Source organism: Bemisia tabaci, chromosome 5 (genome assembly GCF_918797505.1).
Source record: "Bemisia tabaci chromosome 5, PGI_BMITA_v3".
NCBI lineage: Eukaryota > Metazoa > Arthropoda > Insecta > Hemiptera > Aleyrodidae > Bemisia > Bemisia tabaci.
The window spans coordinates 30,127,251-30,145,489 of NC_092797.1; the positions used below are offsets into that span (position 1 = coordinate 30,127,251).

General features: G+C 37.0%; 3 protein-coding genes across 11 annotated transcripts in view; 1 reads left to right on the plus strand and 2 right to left on the minus strand.

The window, feature by feature from the left end:
* The window catches only part of Dpp10 (Dipeptidyl peptidase 10), a 127,193-nt gene that overhangs the window by 82,838 nt on the left and 26,116 nt on the right, over positions 1-18,239 (plus strand). The gene's annotated exons all lie outside the window — the stretch shown is intronic.
* LOC109037377 (uncharacterized) overlaps positions 1-18,239 on the minus strand; it is a 40,730-nt gene that overhangs the window by 18,759 nt on the left and 3,732 nt on the right. The window contains exon 3 of one of the 3 annotated variants that reach the window (XM_072300530.1): positions 4,859-4,919. The exons of 1 other annotated variant lie outside the window; for it this stretch is intronic. The gene's annotated coding sequence lies outside the window, so the exon portion shown is untranslated. Of the gene's footprint in view, positions 1-4,751; positions 4,920-18,239 lie in introns of all 3 variants that reach the window. One more of the 3 variants, XM_072300529.1, reaches the window with a different exon arrangement.
* On the minus strand, positions 5,750-16,516 carry LOC140223716 (uncharacterized). The gene is made up of 3 exons (XM_072300587.1): positions 16,472-16,516; positions 10,157-15,296; positions 5,750-6,899 (listed from the first exon to the last, which is right to left on the minus strand). Exons 1-3 carry the CDS (start codon positions 16,514-16,516, stop codon positions 6,535-6,537), a joined length of 5,550 nt encoding a protein of 1,849 aa, XP_072156688.1. The 3' UTR covers positions 5,750-6,534.

The following is an 18,239-nucleotide window of genomic DNA, read 5'->3' on the forward strand; positions in this document are numbered from 1 at the left end:
GCTTTTAAATTGGGGTTTCTCACATTTAAAGGCTCTTTCTTCGTTTACTTCGCAATTATTTACAATATTTCTTTGAGCTGAGTGGGTCGATAAAAGCAATTGTCCATTCAAATTTTTTAATTCAAAGGATACAGATTTTTTTGAATCACATGCTATGTCATTCAGAGGCAATACATTTTCCTTACTTCCATTACACGCGTTCTGTGATCCATGAGCGTCTTTATGACCATCAAACGCTAGAGTTGTAGAACCAGCAAGTATGTCACGAGTTATTGGTACCTCGTTATGGATCAAATTAGTTCTGGTAAAATCAGGATTTGAGGAAAACACATCGTAATTTGAACCTCTGACAGAATTTTCTAAACCGATACTATCTTCTGATAAGCTACATCTAGTGGAGCGGCGTCGCACCGGTTTAACAATTGGCAATATGTGTTTTGATTCATTGAATGCTACCATGGTCGATGCTTTGAATGCTTCACCCAATTTTGCACTCTCAAAGACAGCACGTTTTTTATCTTTCTTTTTGAATTTTGGATTGGAGGAATTTTTTTGAGTCATTTTCCTACGATTCGACTCAATTTTTTTCTGTGGTTGTTTTGCTTGGTATTTTTTGGACTCTCGACTTGACTGCACCGTAAGTTTTAGCTCGTTTTGGGTCTTTATCTTTGGAAAAATCACAGTGCCGTTGCTCAGGGGTTTTTTCATCTCCCTCGACTGAGTTTTCATTTCGTTCTGAGTCCTACTTTTAGGGTTCATCCGAGTTGTTTCAATGTCCGGAGAACTGCCGAGGCGTTTTTTCACCTGATCCCTTTGAAACTTAGTTCGCATTCCGTTTTGAGACCTGATCTTAGGGTGTATAGTCACAGTTGGAATGTATGTAGCGTTGCTAAAGCGTTTCTCGGAAATAGCGTTCCTAAATTCACCATTTAGAGAGTTATTTGTTTGAAATTTCAGACCACTTCCAGGCCTTTGCTCAACAGTATCAGCATATTCAGAGTCTGTTGAGCTCGTTCCAGCGTAATCAGTGGCACTTTGTGACTCCTCCGTTTCATCACAAGAGTCAAATGTATCGGAGCTTTGGACAATCCGAGATTGAGGCTTCCGGGTTTTGATGTCTTTGCGATCTCTCTTCAAAGCTTTAATAGTGTTTCGCTGCCAACTTTGAACCATCTGCCGCGACAACCGCTGGCGTGATTCATATGAGTTTTCGCTTAAATTCGATGATGTTGACGAATCAGTGTATCTAAGGCTGGTCAGGGTGCTTCCAATATTTTGTAAAACATATGAAACATTGCTCTCACTTAGTCGAATGTCATTATCAGAAGTATCACTGTCATATACATTCTCAGTAGCTCTTTTGGTGCATTTACTAAAATTTGGATGCGTCTTACCTGACCTACTGTCGTGATTAGTCAATGTCTCTTGCTTAGTTCTCCTACAACACCAGCATCTTAAATGATGTGGAAAACTCTCATTTGAACAATTATTTCTGGTATGTATCATTAAGGAATCATTTTGATTTTTCCAAGGGCTTGATTGATTGTTGTTGTATCTTCTATTTACCATCCTGTAACTTGTCATCTGAAAACCACCAAGTCCGCAGGAGCAAAACTATCAGTGATGTGAGTAGAAAATAACTGGAGAAGCGTTTTGTCTTCATACTTTAAATTGGCCTCGTGAGTTATAGTCTGAAACAGTTCAGTTGCTTCGTCACTCATAAGAGCAGATTCATGGCTCTTATCCTGAAAAAGCTGACATATTTTTTTCAGAGTTCGTCCTAATTATCTGTTCTGATTCCACACGGAAAAAAAAGGTTGTCTCGTGCAGCCATGAAGATGGTCGATTCGACCATCTTCGAAAGCTGAAAACCGCGCCAACCAAATTGTTGGCTAGATCGACAACCAGCAGGTAGCGACGCTGCCTTCATGCCGCGCGGCTGGGTCAGCCCTGCGGAGATGGTTAGATCAACCCGAGCGCTCGGCCGCAGCGCTCAGCAATTATGTCAAAGTGACCCATTTTGAGGGCTACCATGCCCGCTTAGTTTTGCCAAAATGGACAGAGGTCATTGCTACAATTTTTCGGGGCTTTTAATGGAAAATAGGGGGCCAGGAGCCCCGTAAAATAAATATCTGAGAACGCTAAATTGTAAAAATGAAATTATGAAATTTGTTAATTTACTCAACTTATTTTACTACGATAGAATTTTTTCTACCCATTATTTGGGATTGAACCTGGACCTACCTAATCCTAACCTAACACCCTAACGATTGAGCTATGACGACCGATGATGAAGGAGCACAAAAAATCTATATTTAACCGTCAACGTCGATCTGCTTGAGTTTGATAACTGAATTCTAATCTAGATTTGTATTTGTGATCATTTGTTTCATTTCTTTAAATCGCACAGCCTGTTTTTTTCTTTATTATACTTTTTATTTCTACTACACACGCTACAAAAAAAAATATGATCGGATTTACCAGTGTTTGGTTATTATTAACCATGCTGTCCTCTTGCTTTTTTTCCAATGAAGCTGCGCAGTTTAGTTAGTTACCAATATACCAGTATTGTAAATTACACGATACGGCTGATACCATGCTAGTGTGGCGTTTCCGACTGCGTAGTATGGTAATTTCAAGCTTCCCGAATTCCAGATGCTCCGACGAACTTTATGGATTCTAACATCCACTCAACATATATTTTTAAATATTAACTCAAATTATCAGAAACAAATTTGATATGAAAGTAGTAGATATTTTACTTACTTTTTGATTAAAAATTCCGGTACACATACAATTACTGGCAGTTAAAGCAAATTTGACGAGAAATAGCAGATAATTGCTTCACCGATTTCAAGTAAATGATACCAAAACGAAACGTGTTTTTACCGTCAAAGAATCATTTACAGACTAAATCAGTTTCACAAAAAGTTTGATTTCATAATAAGTAGATAGATAGTTCAAAATATACCTAAAAAAATAAACTACACGCAGTACCAATTGCCACAGTTCACGGTGGGACAGAAACTGTCAAATTTTGATTAAAGCTTATATTCAACAAATATCCCAGGAAAATTTTACTCTGCATCAGAGTATTTTGATTCTCTAAAATATTAACACAAATAGATATACGAACGAAGTATTCAATAATCACTGGTCTATCATTTTCAAGGGACTTCCGTATCTTCCCGCTTTCGCAATGACTTTATACAGAACCGACACTCACTAAATAACAGTACAATTTTGCGAAACGCCCTTCAAGTTTTCAGAATTAACACATTTTGTTAGCCAGATTCATTGCAGCAACTCTTATAACCTCCAAAAAGTGATCGATACAGGTAACTAGGAAATCTCGGAAAATATGCGTGGAAAATTAAAACAGATAGATTTAAAAAGAAGACGGTAGCTGTAGAAACGATTCGAACACGAATTTGGGCAAATTACGCGTAAATTCACATGGATTAATATAGATAAATAAAGCCAAGCGCACAGACTCCGAACAACAACGTGATGAACTCGTAACTGAGTGACAAAGGAAAAATGGCGGACCGCAGCTTAGCCAGGCGGGAACTCTCACCGCGCTGACAGTACCTGATGGTTGGGTCGCCTTTGTGATGGCCAGTTCAGCTTTGTCAAGATGGTTAATCCGTCCATCTCAGCCACAGTGACATCCGCCGTAAGATTCTTGCTGGCTTGGCCTACATGTGAGGGTATGATAACATACATTGCTGGTTGCACCACTAAAAGATGCAACAGTCGGATTTAATTTAGGCGTATAGGTAAATTGCATTCGTGCTTGGTCACATCGGTCAACGTGGCTGGTGAATCCAACTATTTTTGTTGGTTCTCACGGCTTTTTACTTTTCAACCATACCGCATTAGCTGTTAGAGACAACCTATTTTTTTCCGTGCATTTAGCACATCTAGTGCTTTTTTTAGTTTCGTGAAGTATTTTGCCTTCGTAAGCAACTTCAACCTCTAATACCAATGAAAAGTTGGTCATCTTCTTTATTTTGATATTTTTAAAAAAATCCCAAATACTTTGAAATTTGTTTGCAACAATTGAAGAAGACTACCTTCATACTTCTAGCACAAAAACACTTCCGTTACCTAAATTGTTCAAAACGATCGGTCATTGCCTGATGAGTTTATAGGTAATTTTGTCCTTAGCGCTGTAAAAAATGATTTTTTTTCGGACGTACGGCTTTCGGATAACTTTTGATCCTTGCACCTCTTCAAAAAATCATCTCCACACCAACAATTCGGACTTAAAATTCCCGCAAGCAAATTCCTAAATATTGTTGGTTTTAGGTATTTATTGCTATTCATAAATTGTGAGCATTTATTCCAATAATTTGCTTTAAATTCCCTAGCACATTAGAGTTCAAAGATAATTTTAATTATTTATTTTTTAATTTTTCCAATTTCGAAGAATAAAATTTTCGAGTGCAGCAGAGCTGTCTATTTTTTTCGGAAGTAAAAGGTGCTGAGATAAATTGCTGTGAATGTATGTAAATAACGGGGTAGTCATTGTGAAAATTGATTTTAAAGGAATCCATTCCGACCCAACTACTCTTGCAGCTCTAAGCTCTATAATTGATCTCTTTTAGATTACAGTCATAAATTGGATTTTTTTACGCTTTTCTCTCTTGCAATGGGATAATTTTCGTGTAAAATTTTCAATGGGCCCTCTCAACTTTAATAAATGTACTTGTTTCAAAATAGAACCATCCTTTGCCAGGACGACTTACAATGTGAAAGATGCATGTTGTGGTACGGATGACACAATAGTTTACGACTTCCAGGAAAAAATAAAGACAAGTCACGTATAAGATTTAAAAAGTAGGCACTTTCTTACGGGTCATCTTTCTTCACACGTATTTTAACCCCTTCATTTCTGCCACTTGATGAGAATTCGTCTGCGCACACAAAATTTAAATCACTTCAGATAATTAATTGAAAATAAATTTCATAATTTCAATTACACTGAGTCAAATAGCATTCATGACGCCTAAATTTTACATCGCTTCAAAACGGTTTGCTGGTAGTGAACATTGCCACATTGATGAAATAATCTTAAGAGTCTACAAATCAAACCATTATTTGCAGAAATAAATGTTTGAAACGGGAAATTAACTCAAAATCGTAACATCCGATAATTAATTGTATATCCACTCAAACACTGATGGGATTAAGTTCAGAGAATTTTCAAGGTTTGAATTCTGTCATGATAGAAATTGCATCAAAAATTCAGAAATGAATGCTATTGCCTAAGCCAGGTCTTAACATTCCTCTCAGTGCAATTTTCTGAAGAGCTATCAGTTCCCCCTCCCCTTTGTACTTAATTATTTTCATAATAGATTTTGCTCTCAAAGTACGCCTCTTGTGCAACTGACCATGTTTCCTATGCTGACAGTATTTTTAAATTACAAGTGGGCTCTGCGAGCTGCTGCAATCAAATCGTCCGATGAGCTGCCCTCGCCACTATCAAAGCTAGGGACACTGCAACCTGATCTTCGATCGAAGTTTTTCAGCTCGAACCACGGATAAAGAAAATCGCCTTCAATCACCCGAGTCCGCAATATCACTTACATTTGCGCACATGCGGTCATAATTGTCACCGAGAATATGCCACTGACAAGCGGAAACTGAGTGCATTCCTTGAAAAATATCTGCGGGGCTTAAATACGTGTTTATAGGGGTTCTAATTTTGAAACTTGATTTATAATCAGAAAATATAACAAAGTGAACCGTTGAAAAAATATATTTGTAAAGACAAAACGTTAAATTTAAAGACCAAGACTTAGTTAAAACACATTTTAAGTTTCCAAAAAAGATCAATATAATAGAAACGAAGAAGTGATGACACATCAAATAAGGGAGTAAAACATGTAAAAAAAAAACATGGAAATTTCAATCAAGACTCAGAAAGACATAAGACAACACTTGGAGAGGAATACAAAAATAAATAGATAGAAAACAGGAAACCAGTGACCACATTGCTAAATTTTGATTGATAATATAAAGGAGCAGCTTACACCAAAGTCTAAGACATTTACAACAGGCACGACACACTCCTTTTGTACAGGTAACCCGATTCAAAGAGTATATTACTTGTGAAATATACATATTAATATCATGAAGAGAGAAGGCGGCCTACAGTTGAACTCAAGCCAAAACTGTCACTGGAGGATTGTCTCATCATAAGGTCTTGTTTGGGACAGAAATGAAAGAAGTCTCTGCGGGCACATGCCCTTTTTTAACAAGCTCTTTGTCTTCAACCTAGGTAAAATTTTTGGGGGTGTAAACTTTAAAGAGAAATGCCTTTCATTCATTTCTTTTTCTGAAATCAGGTTCTACTTTATTTTTTTAAAAAAAAATTAAATTTTGCTGTAGATGACAAGCGAAGTTTTCGAATAAATGATAAGAAAAAAATTCACTAAAAATAATTACCAACAAATATCCTTAAATAGAAGACACATTTTGGAACGAAAATAGTTTTGTGATCATTTTTCCCGAAATGCCGACTTTAGTTCAGTAATAGGTAGCAAATCGATCGTATTGCTTTGTTCTCTCGGTTTCTTTTTTCTCCGGAACATGTGCCTCCTCAGCTGTCGGCACAAAGAGGTGCAACTGATACATTCCCGGTGTGTTGATATAGACGCGAGCCGGAGAACCAGTTGCCGGGAAGACCAGCATGCTGTTGGCGTCGAACTTATCATGCTCAATTTTCCCTCGTCCTTTAGACGTCTGAGCTCCATCAAAAGAGGGACAGTAAGAAAATGATCGACTGACGTGCATTGAAGATGGATTTTTGAAAAGAGATTTATGCCCAACAGAGGTGATCTTTATTCCTGATACAAGCTCTTTTCCATTGATTTCTCCTCCAGTTTTCTGATCTGGAAAAAGTAAATAGTTTTGTAGTATCCAGATGGATTTCTGGAGGAGGTCAGCAGGAATTTCTAGATCGGATCCGTAAAGAGAGAGTGAGTCTGATCGTGCAAGGTGAAATGCACTGAAAAAAAGGAGAAGTTGATTTGGACGTATTTCTACCAAACAGACCTATGTGGCGATGAGAAATGTGGGGTGTGCTCTAGAAATCTGCATAAGAAGCAATGTAAAAGTGGGCGTGGTTCCTTTTGAAGAATTGGAAAAGCGGGATATTGCATTCTATCAAACAGACCTATGTGCAGCTGAGTGCGGAACTCATGAGCCGCGGGCATGGCAAGAGAGCCTTGTGGACAGGGCTCACGAGTTAAAGCGCCCCGACGACGATGTCCGCGCTGCCGCGCCCTCGAGCTTACCCTCGTTCGTTGCCACTGACGTCACTGGCGCTTTATTATTCTCATTCACTCTTACGCAAAGAGAACTAACGAGCACACCCCATATTTCTCACCTCCACATAGGTCTGTTTCGTAGAACTACGTCCATTTAATATACTTGATGTAAAAAAAACTGTGCGAGAACTCATAAAATGCTGAATTACCCGCGACAGCAGTTACTTTAGTAATGCCAAGATGTAAAACTAACTGCTGTGGCGGGTAACTCAGCATTTCACAAGTTCTTGCACACTTTCTTTGCACTCAGAATGTTAAATCAACTTCTTTTTTTTCGGTGTGACATTATGCTCGACTTCTACTGGAAAAACAAAGTATCTTGGATCCAGAATCCAGATTTTTAAAAAAATTGACAATGAAATTAGGCTTGCTTCAATCAAATTTTTGCTTGAATTCGTCGTTTTCCGCACGAAAGAACGTAACTACATTTCAATGTTGCCAAATTTCCTTTCGTAAATTGCATTTTAACCAGAAAAGTATTGGGCATTTCTAACTGAAAATTTCACTGATTTTTCTTCCGATTTCATGCAAAAATCAGACAAATTTGGATATAAATTGCACACTTACATTTTTGTAAAATAAATTAATTGTTGAAGTCAATTTGGCAACCTTGGATTGGAGTTACGTTCCTTCGTGCGGGAGACGACGAATTGAGAGCCAAGCTTCTCAATTTAAGCGGATTTCTGATTTATTCAAGCAAAAATTCGGTGCCAGGACTATTTGCCCACATTCTTCCCGCGGAAAGGACTATTTCATCCACATGTTTTCACTCGAGACTTTTTAACCCACGGATATTCACCCATGAACCTTTCACCCTACGTCTTCTTTTTTAACCTACAAGCGTGTTCATGCAGTTGCAAGTTACAAAAGTTAGAGCGCTCTTGCGGTCATGCCTGAATAACTGGAAACTGGAGGTAGAAATCAAGTTCGCCTTCAATTCGATGAATGCAATTTGAGCGGCTCAGGGGCTGAAATAGTTGTATCACGCATCTTAGTTTATGGCATGGTGCTCAAGGACGAGTGACTTTCGTCGCGTTATCTCTGTATTTTCAATGACCACCGCAGCGAAATGTTCAACAACTTTTACTTGATTCTCCCCACGGAAAAATATGTCGATAATAACATTGAGAAAAGTTGTAGCAGTTAGAATTGAGCACCGCTCTCGCGGACACGTCTAAATGACTACACTGGAAAAAAACACATTGGATCTGAGTCCAGACTCTTAAAAACATCGACAAGAAAAAGTACTCTTGATTCAATCAGAATCTAGCTTAAATCAAGAACCAAGCTTCTTAATCTAAGCGGATATCGTTTTGATTGAAGCAAAAATCCGATTGAATCAAGAGTATTTTTTCTTGTCAATGTTTTCAAGAGTCTGGACTCAGATCCAAAGTGTTTTTTTCCAGTGTAGTTATTTAGACGTGTCCGCGAGAGCGGTGCTCAATTCTAACTGTTACAACTTTTCTCAATGTTATTATCGACATATTTTTCCGTGGGGAGAATCAAGTAAAAGTTGTTGAACATTTCGCTGCGGTGGCGATCCAATGTGTTTTTTTCCAGTGTAGGAACCAAGCTCACCTTCAGCTAGACCTCCCCTACGATTTCCTCGGGTAGTGTATTATCACCACGGCAATGGCTCATGAGCTGGTATAATTATTAGGAACAGTCATGGCAGGAATAACTACCGCGGTAGTCTTGGCAACCAGGAGGTATTTGCGAATTTCATCAGGGGAGTATTAGAGTTTCATGCAGGCGCTCTTTTGATTTGAAGGTAACTTCGATATCCCCAACCCCCTTTTTATTCCCTCAAAAATTTCAACCGTCGCTGCTGTTTCCGGGCAAAATTAAAAAAGGATGTACGAACCATTCAGATCCGTCCTATGTACAGTCAATGATATTTGGACGTATTTCTGCCAGACGGAAATATGTGCATTGAGACGTGAGCCTTGTTTTACATATATTCTTATGATCTCAGGGCTTATGTCTTAATGCATATAGTTCCGTTCGGTAGAAACGTACGCGCGTTTATCGTGAAGTTGCATAAAATCAGGAGTTTCGAGGAATACTCAAGTCTACGATCAAGATTCAATATGATAAAAAAAAGAAAAAGAAAAAAAAATTGACAGTTTTGATGATAAACTATCAAATGGAATTTTGTGTCTTGTTTGGCTGGAAAAAAATCTGATTCATTTGGTGAAATATAGTCGTGAAAATCCCAAAATGCCTGCCTTTCATCAATGTTGATTATCAAAAAATAGAGAATCAGGTTTCATACACGACGTACGTCTTAGGCAGAAATACAAATATTTCCTCAAATACATTGATGGCTGAAATCGAAATATGCGTACCTCCATTTCAACGTTTAAAAATCTTCCTTTTTTTCATTTTTTAGTAGAAAAATAACGAAAACATTTAATTTTTTTGAGAATGATTCTTGAATATTAAGGAAGATTCAAATTAAATTCCAAGACAAATTGTTGGATATTTCGCTTTAAAAAAGAAAATATGAGTGTGAATTCACAACGTCGCAATTGGAGTTTCGTATATTTCAACTTAAGCTGTATCGATTAATTACAGCAAACACTTGAATTGATTTGCGCAGTGCTTGAGAAATTACAACTAGGGTGCATTCAGAAATCTTTATGGGAGGACGTTGAACGTCTAACGGTCAAGAATTTCTAGAAATCGAAAAATGAAACCTTCCTGTTTGACTAATCGATTTTCACACCTTAACCCCTCGTACTTTTTTTATCCTCAGCTTTACACTAATGAATTGACGTAACTTTTTCTCGGTAACATAAGTTATCTTTTGAACATACCTGCAGAGTTGGACATACTCGGCGCTGATTTCACTCTCATGGCATGCTGCTGTATAATATGCAAGTCGCTTGTCTGCTGAAAAATAAAAGATGTGCAGTTTTGCACCGGGTTAATGGATTTTAGGTCTGTTTTGTTAGCTGTGAAATTTGGCTCAAAATGGACGGTATGTTTACTGTCTTGCTTTTTCTTCATTTTCTTCTCTGGTGTGTTGCATATACCTCTCGGGGTATTTGATTTATGGTTATTTTCTTCCAACTTTGCTGCCTCACAAGCTACGCAGGTATCTCGGCTACTCTGCCGAAATATATTAACGTTTGAAAGGATATGAAAGGAACTGGCGGTTCTGTGTGTTAACATGAGATTGCTTGAGTCGGTGGTGCAAATATGGCCCTCACTCTCACATTTAATTGACTTCATGCGCAGTGCTCTAAAAAATTGTTCCAGATCAGAATCTTTTGAGTCAATCGTGCTGTCATTCGTTGTGTAGTATGAGTCATCAGCACAGCTTCCGCAATTACCACATACACTTGATGTAACTGATTTTCTGCTTTTTACACTACTGACGCATACACTTTCCGAGTCAGTAATTACGTCATCAGTATGGAATCTTTTCCCAGATTTAAATTGTTGACCTAAACGGATGTAAAGTTCAGTGCAGTCAGCGTGCTCATCATTGGAAGTGTTCATTTTCTTGTTGAGAATTTTACGGGATTTAGGTGTCTTGACAGATTGAGACGTTGCGTTATCCCCAACTGTGTTTGAACTGCATGTTTCTGGTTCTTGAATCTCCCTTCCTTTCTTCTTAAGCACTCCTAGATTGTCACTGTTGGCCATATTGCCTAAAGGTGACCTGCTTCTTGAAATTTCATTTCTCAATGGAGCTTTTTTTGGAGGAGTGATGACAAATGAGTCCAATTTATCCTGAGGAGCCTTTAGAGGATTAAGATATGCCGGTGAAGTGGACTCTTTGACCAATTTGTTGAGGAAATCTTGCCGTTTCGTAACCGGCGGTAATATTTGGAGCTTAAAAGAACTTTGCATAGAACTGAACACTAATGGTAATTTTTTTTTGACATCTAATTTTGTCGGTGGACTCTGAGCTCCAAAATCATTTATGTTAAATGACCGTACATTTTTTCGCTTGCTAGGTGGAGGGAGTACTTCTTCAAAGAGGACAGTTACATTTTGCTTCTTTTTCGTATGAGCTGCAGGGACTTTGAGAACTCCCTCAGTGGCGCTCAAAATACTCTGCTTACTTTCACGCCGACAAATAACTTCAGTACCGAATCGAGTAGTTATAACGTCACCATTTTTTATTTGTATATTTTTCTTTTTGATATTATTTTGAGTTTTGTTCTTGACACTTTTCCCCGCACCGTTAGTCGGCGGTGTTGAAGGTGTGCCCTCCGAAGTAAGTTCACTTTTCTCGGAAATCAATGTCCGACTTGTCTGCGCGCAACTATCGGAACATTGATTCTGTTTGACATTGAGGTTTAACGATACGTTTTCAATTGGAAGCACGGCATCCGTGCAATTCAAACTGCATTCATCTGCACTACTATCACCAGTCTTCAGTATTTTATTCAAATACTTATTGGACTCCATGTTCTCCACAGTCTCATAAATAGGTTGACTTTGCTTGTTAGCATGGTCCTCAGGGAAGATTTTGTCTGAATTCTCGCTCTCATTTTGAATATTTGTCTCAAATTTCAGCTCTAAATTTAATTTCTTTGTCGTGGTGTCTATTGAATTAAGTTCTCTTCTCTCGCGTAGAGAACTTTTTGACAGCGAGAGTTTTTTATTTCGATGTAAAACATTGTTTTGTTGCCCTGAGTCCGATGGAGAACTTATTATTGGTGACAAGTTTTGCGATTTACTATCTAATGAGTCAAATATCCATCCATCACAGTTGCATGATGAATTTTTAGGTTTCTTCGGAAGACTGGGGACGCTTGATCTCCTCGACAATTTCGCCTCTTTTAAAAGGTGATTGTCAACCTTTCGCTTCCTGATGGTTACCCAATGGTCATAGCTAAACTTCCTCTTCAGGGTTCCCCCATGTTCACTAGAGCAAATTGTGTCTGTAATTAAGTTTCCTTCGGTATCATCTGGTTGCTCATCGGAACAATCAAATCTGACTATGCTTTTTTTACGCTCTGACCGAGGAGTAGAGTTCAACCCTTCACCTGTCAATTCAGGTTTATGACATATTACTTTCGCATTTCCTCTTGCTCCAAGACAATCGCCTAAATTTTCATTCTGTCTATTATCATTGAGATTCTCCGCAGTATCTAAAGCTGGCTCTACTTTTGTCAATCTAAGATCTTTAGAATTATCATCTTGAATTTGATTTTTTGAACAATTGACAGCTGCAATTTTCTCTTCTTGATAGGTCGAACCTGAATCTTTGAGTGGTACTCTGGCATCACTTTTAATACGTGTACCATTTTCAGTTATTATTTTTGATTGGTTTGGAGCTTCAATGTGAAATTTATGATTACTCAAAGAGATTTCAGTTTTTTGGTCCAGACTAGTTTTACTGTTTTCAGAACTGCGTTTTTTGTTATTATCATGCCTTCTCTTGCTGGAATCACTAGATTTTATTTCCTTACCGGGAACTATTCCGTCATTGTCTCCACCACAATCTGCACCAGTAAAAATTTCTCCACGGCGCTCAGTTGCAATTGTTCTTTTTTGCAAATCCCGCATTTTTGCTTCAAATACCTCTTGACAAACATCTCTTATTTCGTCTAGAAAAGTATCCGATAAACCTATGTCTACCTCTCTTCCACTAGATTTTTCACCCATCTTGATAACTTTTTCGATCAAGGCTTGTGGCGAGAAATTAAAATTTTTGTCGTTGTAAACTACTATGCACGGTTGAGAAGTATCTCTGGGAGTGATCAGTTCTTTATAACACGGTTGGAACAGTTCTTCCAAATTTTGGAAAGGATTAAGCAACTCAAAACTTTTTACATGTTGATTTGGAGACTCTGTTGGGGGCTTATGATCAAAATAGTCAACGAAATTAGTGACTAACTCAATCTCATGTGCATCTCTTTCTGCAAAATGCCTGGTGGAAACTTTTTCTGCACTCACTGGGCGATCTCTTAATTCTGAGGGGACCCAAGGTATTGAGTTTTTTGAGCTGAATCTCTCTAAATAAGTTATTTCATCGCGAATAACGCGAGGTGCAGATGGCAAATTTGTCAAGCCATCCCCATAGACCTGTTTTGAAAGTGGATCGGAAAAATAATTTCTTTCTTTGGATTGGGTTGGAATTATTTTATGAAAACGATTCTCTAAGTATTGATCACGTTTCGAGCCACCTTTTTCAGAACTTCTAAGAATACTATCAGAAATTATAGGCTTACGAGAGTGACTCAAGTTACGAGGGTAATTAATAGCATCTTCGAGGCTTTTACTAACCGCTCGAGAAACATTTTCTGAGTTCATACAGCTTACATTGTTAAAATCACCGTTGGGTATCCCCGTTTCAATTTCGTTCACCCTAGTGGTCGATTTTCCGCGGGTTGATTCAAGCGCTGTCTCCAAGACAAGACATTCCACATTTAAATTATGTTGAATATTAGTGATCCCTTCATTGTCCTCGGCACATGAATCTAGATCGTTATCAATTTCTAAAGATTCTGACTGATGGGATTGTAAAGTTTTAGAAGAAGATTTTCTTTCAAAATCCTGCGAGTGATAATCACTATCAATATTTTGAAATTTTATCATGACAGGTTTTTGGAGGGTATGCGATCGACCATGGTTACATAAACCAGGTTGTTGCAGACTTGTGGTCTCCTTACCGGTGACTTCTGCTTTACTCGAGGGAATTTCTTTGCTTATAATGCTCTCGATGGTATCAGTCACCAAACGTTTACGATCCTCCAAAGCTGAGGGCAAGTTATTACCTTTCAAAAAGTCAAGCAGATGATTACTATGACCGTTTTGCAATTTGAAAATGAGAGATTCTTGAGGAGAATTTCTTTGTTGTCGCTTGTGATAACTTCTCAGATAACTATTCTTGTTTTCGTCAATTGAGTTTGGTTGAGAAATATTCATAGGAGTAATTATATTATCAAAGTTTGTCGTATTTTCACCCTCATTTTTTTCGTGTTCAGGCTCAACAAGATTTTTTGTGCCCTCATATTTTGTTTGACTGAGTTTTGACTCAGCTCCTTCAAAAGTTGGATTAGTGTTGTTTACAGGTATAATTAAATGTTGCTCATTGCAAGAGATCACAACCTTTATGTTCTCATCCTCATTTTCTTTGTATTCAGGTTCAAGAGAACTTTGTTTGCACTCACTCCCTATTCGACTGAATATTAGCGCAGTCTTCTGAAAAATTTCCTCATTGCTTGCTCGTAACTCAGAGAGTTTTTGCTGACTTCTAGTACCATCCAACACGTCCTCCAAATTTTGTGATTCGCTTTCTTCTCGGGGTTCTAATATTGAATTTCTACTTTCAACTATTATAGGGTTACTGTCGGAATTCGAGGCGGTATTGGCTGTATTTTGGTGATGCTTTTTTCTCTCGACTTTTCTCATGTCAAAATTCAGCTTGCCAGGGCATGTAATTTGATTATTTTTTACATCTTGGCCATCTTTACGAACGTCATTTTCTTCAAAATCTCTAAATTTTTCAGAGGTAATGTCCCGCACATCAGAGACCTGTTCATCAAGCTTACATTTTTCGGAAACTACATGATTCTGTCTAATTTCTGTAGAGTTTGAACGAGAAGAGCCTTTTTTCCTTCCGATCGAACGTTCTCGGAGTACCCGACGTTCAATCTCATCGAAGTTCGCTAGATTCTGATCACTCGCGATAGACGTTAGCAATTTTTGTCGTCTTGCATGGGTATTTTTCTTTTCGATTATTGCGTTCAAATTGAGTAAACTGGATCCGAAGCTAATTTTTTTGGGTTGCTCATTTTTCATGAATATTCGGTGCAGGACGTTATCAGGTTTTTTCTTTCCATCTTTCTTGTCTTTTGCTTTGTGTTTGCATTTCATCAAACACTCTTTTGATTTGGTGACCGGTATTTCTTTTACGGCGGTCTTCTGCGAATTATCTTTGTTGGCTGGTTGTTTGCTTCCAGCTTTTTTTCCAGCTGATGATTTTTCAGGTGTCTGAAAAATGAACATAAAATAAAGGGATTGAAATTTCCGCTACGTATACAAAGTCATTAAAAGAGGGTAATTTAAAAATAATATAAAATAAATTGATTTTTACAATGTAAGTAGGTTCTTGAGTATTTTCCTTTCTCCCTATTTTATCCGTGCATTGATCAAAAAAAAGCATGCAACGTGTGAGGCCCATTATTACACAGAGGAATGTGGCATACTTCGAATAAGGTAAAAATAATTTTAAGGAGCTTTGGCGGCTGGCTATCGCAGAGCGTCAAAGAGCGCTATAAAACCGGCTTTTATATATGTACGTGAAAATGATATTAGTTTTGAATGACGTTATCAGTCACTTAATACATCATCTCTCTAAAAAAACTTCAATATTTTTTCCCTCGTGTTAGTTTAAAATTCAGGCCGTCATAAGATCATTGAAAAATGATTGCTTCATTGCTTCATTTATCATTTTCTGATCATAAAATTGCCTATGCGTTAAAAAAATACAATAAAAAAATGATGATTTCTTCACATGATTTTTTTTTTAAATTCTTGAGCTCTTAAAACCAGACCAAGTTTTACAGAAAAGGGCTGAGCCACATGTAGTTGGAACCAAAATAAAGTTTAACTCCCCCACACTTTTAAATGTTAGGGATAAAAGTCAATCCTTACTCTTAAATTCAGACATTGTTTTTTCTTGCCTTCATATTTTTGACGCGGAAACTCTCCGACCAATTTGGATTACATTTTTTGAATAAGGAACCACTATTTCTGGCCCATTTTAGAAACGGCATAAATGCCATTGATTTCCTTATGCAGATATTTGCTTTTCAGGTAGGGCCGGAAATAGTAGTTCCTTATAACAAAATGCAATCCTAATGTTCTCCAAACTATTCCTTGTCAATTTTTTCTCTCTCTCAAAATGCGGTTTGGTTCCTTTCTGCTGGATTCAGTCCGATTTTTGCACGAAAGAATCGTGCAATTGATAAAACTGGATCTAGAGATGAGTATTGCTTGTATTACGATTTTTTAGTTTATTTAACACATCATAGAATACATTATATAAATAAATTCGCGGACTTCATTTCCGCTTAAACATGCATCAGTGACAACTTCACAACCTAAGTATATTGTCTGAGCCCGTATCCTATAAATACGGTGTTACTCAGTATATAAATTCTCACCTTTGATTCAGAAGATTTGTCCGTTTTCTTCAGGAATGACTTCATGATTGTGGTAGATTTATTACACGGAAACCTCAAAATCCTTGATAAGAAACAAACACAATCACTTAAAATTCGTTTTCTACCCGGTGGTAACCTAAAGTCAAATCGCGACGATAAAACATGGCACTTAGGACACTTTTACGGAAACTCAGTTTTGCAAAAGTGTTACTTTTTGCATCATGTAAAAACAATGCAATTCCAACAAAGTATCGACGATATAGTGAATGTATTGAAAATCAACTCTTTTTTAGTTTACAATTCCTAATAGCTACAGATGTTATTTTCATATTTTACATCTTAAGTTTGCAGCCCTCTTTCAGAAAAAAAGTCGGTCAGAATATAGGCAACTTTCAATCATCGTATCAAAATCACGTTTCATTCGTCTTACAAACAGCGACGGAGATTAAGGAAAGAGAAAAAAACTTTAGTTGATCGCAAAATAACTTATTTTGCCATCCAACTTTGGATGTGGGAGAGGTAAATCACTGGAATTGTCAATTGTGTGGAGAAAACCGCAATTAATTGATGCTACAGTAGCGCGCTGATGATTGATATTTAATTAAAATAAGAATAAAATAAGGATTGAAGAATTCAGCGGTGCGAAAGCTGATAAAAACTATCAGCACTTCCTTTAAATACCAGGAAATGTCGTCTTTCGCAAATCACGGGATTTGCCTAGCTTCTTGATCAGCTTATACCCTGTATATTAGTGATGGTGATCATTGTAAAATCATCGATCTGGTTGGTTTCAAAACAATTACATCGTAGTTCAAAAAATATAAAAATAAAAATTAAAAATAATATAATTAAACAATAAATAAATAAAAAAGGTGATCTGGATTGCAATTTACCAACATCTTTCGGAGTATGGAATGACAATATTGAAATCTGTCCATACGAATTGGTTAGATAAAATCTCAGATGCCATAAAATTTTGTCTATTTAACGAGAATGCGTCGAAAAAATGAAAAAGAAACCTCCCAAACAATGTTTCTGTTGTGCTGCATTATGTGTGTACTTCACCGACTGTGAAATAAAACTAATATTTCAGGTAGATTCTATCATTTAATTTTCACCAATTTTTTTTTAAATCTCAATTTAATTTTTACGAGTTTGAAAATTGTCTGGAAAATGAAAGTTATAAGTAAAATGGTTTCATCTCATCCACAGATAGATTATAAAACAAACGAAAAAAAAGATAAAAAGAAGAGGTCATAAAAAAAAACTTAAAATCAGTCGAAATTATTGAGTACTAAAACAATGGATGCTAAAATTAATGTGAATATTACATCCATCAGCGAATAAATCATATGTATTTCTCATAATATTCCTCCCAGAAAAAAATATAATTTGTATTTCATTAATTAAGTGAAAAGAAAAGGAAAGAGGAGAAAAGAAAAGAAAAGAAAAAAATAATGTGAGTGAAGGAATGGTAATAAGTCAATGGAAACGCAAGGAGGGCGACTAGTTTGAATAAAGCTTCCTTATATCAATATCTTCCGTCATTTTACGTGGGAGTGATTTAGCATTGATTTTTCAAGAAAGTCTAGTTCCATTAAAGAAACAAAACAACAGTTGCTTCTTATATGCCTCCGATATGGCTAGAATTCAGGTTATAAGAGAAAGATATAAGGCAAGATAACGAGAGATGGTTGCCTCCTTCAACTGGCACGTATTGTAAGTAACGAATATACTCCATTTAATTTCACTATTAACATTCACAACT

Bases quoted from the DNA above. Each gene is read 5' to 3' on its own strand.
- LOC140223716 (XM_072300587.1), bottom strand. From the start codon at position 16,516: ATGAAGTCATTCCTGAAGAAAACGGACAAATCTTCTGAATCAAAG. The intron at 15,297-16,471 runs GTGAGAATTTAT...TTCATTTTTCAG, and splicing joins ACAAATCTTCTGAATCAAAG to ACACCTGAAAAATCATCAGC. The intron at 6,900-10,156 runs GTATGTTCAAAA...TACTTTTTCCAG, and splicing joins GAGTATGTCCAACTCTGCAG to ATCAGAAAACTGGAGGAGAA.